At 42.0% G+C, this 3,794-nt stretch overlaps 1 protein-coding gene across 1 annotated transcript in view; it reads right to left on the bottom strand.

Moving 5' to 3' along the window:
* Nucleotides 1-1,661: 1,661 nt before the first annotated feature.
* Nucleotides 1,662-3,794, bottom strand: part of alpi.1 (alkaline phosphatase, intestinal, tandem duplicate 1) — a 37,770-nt gene continuing 35,637 nt past the window's right edge. Inside the window, exon 11 of the mRNA XM_023970755.2 lies at nucleotides 1,662-3,105. Within this exon, the coding sequence (XP_023826523.1) occupies nucleotides 2,834-3,105 (272 nt within the window). The 3' untranslated portion in view covers nucleotides 1,662-2,833. The remainder of the gene's footprint in view (nucleotides 3,106-3,794) is intronic.

The raw sequence follows: 3,794 nt of genomic DNA, 5'->3' as shown, positions 1-3,794 counted from the left end.
CCAACTCAAAAAACTTCRTAGATACATCATGCTTAACTGAGTTTGCCAAGCACTACGGTATTGATGTTAAAACAGAAGAGATGTTGGTGGCCAGACACTTTCTTGTCTGGAAAAGAGAGACTGGATGTCCTCCCAAAGATATGCTTGCTGTGCATAACCTCCTGGATGATGATGTGTTTCCTTCTCGGAAGYAAATCATTCAGGTTGCCCTCACAGTTCCTGTGAGCAGCTGCTCCTGTGAAAGGTCCTTTAGTGCACTGCGCCGGCTGCACTCCTGGTTGCGRAAGACAATAGGTCAGAAAAGGCTTGCAAGTCTTGCAGCCATGTCCATTGAGGGTGAAGTGCTTGTGCCACTAAGCCACAATAGTGTTATTGATCGCTTTGCCACCTTTAAAAATAGGAGGTACACTTCGATGTGTCCACCCACAAAATAAGCATCAAAAGAGAGAAGCAGGAGGAGAAGTTCTGTAACATAGGTTATAATATTTGTTTTGAATCTTACTTATCAGATTTTATTCCTAATTATTTTTCAGTTTTTAAAATCGTATTTAGCTCATTAGTTGAATTTTAGTTTTGCCCCACCATTGTGGATGATACTGTTTGAAGAGGTTCCATGTGCTCTGCAATTATTGGGTTAATTTTGAGCATCAAATTTAAATAAGATTTTTTCTAAAGCGGTATAATATGACCTGCATGTCTTACCTCTCTCTCTCTCTCTCTCCTCTCTCTCTTCTCTCATCTCTCTCTCTCTCTCTTCTCTCTCTCTCTCTCTTTCTCCTCTCTCTCTCTCTCTCTCTTGCTCTCTCTCTCTCTCTCGCTCTCTCTCTGCTCTCCTCTCTCTCTCTCTCTCTCTCCTCTCTCTCTCTCGCTTCTCTCTCTCTCATCTCTCTCTCTCTCTCTCTCTCTCTCTCTCTCTCTCTCTGCTCTCTCTCTCTCCTCTCTCTCTCTCTCTCTCTCTCTCTCTCTCCTCTCTCTCTCTCTCTCTCTTCCTCTCTCTCTCTCTCTTCTCGACAGGAGTGGACTTTAAATTTCCCCCTTTATTTGGATAGAATGTAAGCTCAAATCAATGAGAACAAATCTATGTGGTCTAAACCACAAACTATAGACAGGTAATCTTTTAGCCAACCTTGACCCAAAAATAACCTTATTTTTGATCGATTTTACACCCGTTGTTACTCTTAAAAATACATGATGATTTTGGGGCTTTAAAACAAATCCTGGGGGAGTTGCCCAGACCCCTAAAGAGGCTTAGCCCCCTATCCAGGAATCTCTAGTGACGTCCCTCTGGGACCCTTTGGATGACAAATCAGAGGAAGATTTTCAAAAATAAGTGAATATTTATCCTATTTGTGAATTTATGAAACCTGTGCGGGTGGCTCAAACAATGCATGGCATGCATTTCTCTTCAATAGCTACTGTAAATCGGACAGTGCAGTTAGATTAACAAGAATGTAAGCTTTCAACCGATATAAGACATTGTATGATATAAATGTTTAATATCCATAATTGTATGATTATTTATTTGAATTGCCACGCCCTCCAGTTTCCATGACCTGTGTCTGGGATACCTGACCATACTGCTTAAAGGAGAATGAAAACACTTTAGGAAATACTTCTAAGCAAAGAGATGTATTTAATCCACTAATACTAAACATTGTGCATTTAACATAAAAACACATTCTATATTTATACTATTTAGGTTTATTTGAGCTATGGTCAGCTCCATTTTAAATTGCCATAGTAACGATTTAGATCCCTGACCATACTACTTCAGCCACTACATCTTCTTTAGTTACCAGCCATCTCATTGGCTTAGTACAGCTATTAGTGATTGCAAATAAAATATACAGACCCCATCTCTTCGGAGTTTATAGTAAGGCCTACTTCTACTAGGAAATACATCTTGGTGATATTCCAGGTCTCCTTTTTTACAGTTTCACTGCAAACCACATTAATAGCGTACACACTAAATAATGAGGGTTCCTCAAGGTTTTTTTTGGGGATTTGTGATGGTTCTAAGTGGAACCATAATGACTCCAATAACCAAATGGTTCTTTACAGTTCAGAAAATGATTCTTTGCTCTCTTAGTGGCTCATGTGAATATTTTGGACCGTGGTTTTAGTCACAGCTCTTTTCGTGCAACCGTGAGTAAGAGTGTAATTCCAGTTTATCTAATGTGTSGTGTTATTCCATGACATATTATYTATGACTGTGGCCAGTGACGGTGTCTTGTGAAAGACTCGCGTATGACCTTGTGTCAATTGAGAACGGTTGACTAAATCAATCAGTACTTCTCAATTCTCTCCACAGGGACCCCCAGTTGTTCCAGAGGTAGCTCGCTTGATTCTACTTGTCAATTAACACAATAATAACACKGATGGAATTTTAACAATATAATATGGCTGACCAGATTAAAAGACCCTTTATGGTTCTTCAAAAGGATCTAKAAAGAACCTTTCAGATTGTGAAAGGTTATTTATAGAACCATTCTCCATAAAGGTTCTATAAAGAACCATAAAAAAGGGTTCTTTATAGTCCCAAACAGGGTTGTAAGCATAGCGGAACCCTGTTTTGGTGCTATATWGAATCTTTCTTAACGGTTCTTTATAGAACCTTAACAAAATTATCTTTATAGCACCTTACATGTTCCATTTAGAACCTTATGAGGATGGTTAAAAATTGCTGCAGTGCAATATGACATAGCAATCTAGACACTTCTCCAAAATAGACATCCTAGAACTATCCCGTTTCCACCATCTCTGACACAACTTTCATGGACCGGAAACTGTCCTAATATGTACACTGTACCCATGATTGTCGGATTGTGTGTCYTCATCTGAACAGGAGCCAGAGGAGGCTGGCCAGACAGAGAAGCAGCCCGGAGAGGGTGTGTGTGTGTCCAGTTGAGGCGGGCGGATGTGGTGGGCAGTCCGTGTAGGGTGGGATGCAGGCTGCGTAGGCCATGGCGTGGGCGATATAGTTCTGCTCTTTGACCCCGTGAAAAAGGTGGGCCATGGGGCCTTTGGCATAGATGGCCACGTCCTCCCCGCCGTGGGTCTCAGAGTCCAGAGGGACTGCAGCCTGCTGCATGTACTCTTCATCGTCTGAGAACCAGAGAGGTAGTGGTTAAAGCCCAATTTGTCTACATGTTTATAAACACATACAAGGCGCGCTCACACTGCACCTTAGCCCTGGGCTAAGAGCCTCCTGAGAGCCTGAGCTAAGGGAGATTTTAGCCCGGGGCTAAGCGAGTGTTCACACTTGAACATTGTAAGTGGGCTAGCACCAACGTTAACCCAGGCACCAACTAGCACCAACTTTTTGAAGTTAGCCCCAGAAACACAGTGCCAAAATAGCCCGTGTGAAACGGGGACAATAACCACGCCTAGACTGCTGACTGTCCAATCACAAAAGCTGCACTGACACRTAATTTACATATGCTGGTGARGCCTTTAATGTGTTCTGRATTTTATTTTTTATAAGTAAGTCCATACTATTTCATCCTTCTAGGACAAAAAACAAAATACTTTCATCAATGCAAAAACATAATTTGCTGTGCCTAACAAAAAATGGTTGCTATGCAGGCTGGCTAACATCTTCTCATGTAGCCAACTAAAGCTACACACTCTACAGCTGGAAGGGCAGGAAACCATGTTGGTCCCCCTGGCAGGGATAGAATGTTGGTCATTGGCAGAAGAATAGAAGTTGGTCCCCTGGCAGGGATAGAATGTTGGTCAGTGGCAGAGATAGAATGTTGGTCCCCTGCAGGGATAGAATGTGGTCCGCTGGCAGG

Source organism: Salvelinus sp. IW2-2015, linkage group LG26 (genome assembly GCF_002910315.2).
Source record: "Salvelinus sp. IW2-2015 linkage group LG26, ASM291031v2, whole genome shotgun sequence".
NCBI lineage: Eukaryota > Metazoa > Chordata > Actinopteri > Salmoniformes > Salmonidae > Salvelinus > Salvelinus sp. IW2-2015.
Note: the sequence above shows the minus strand (reverse complement) of the source record. Positions and strands in the feature narration are given on the sequence as shown.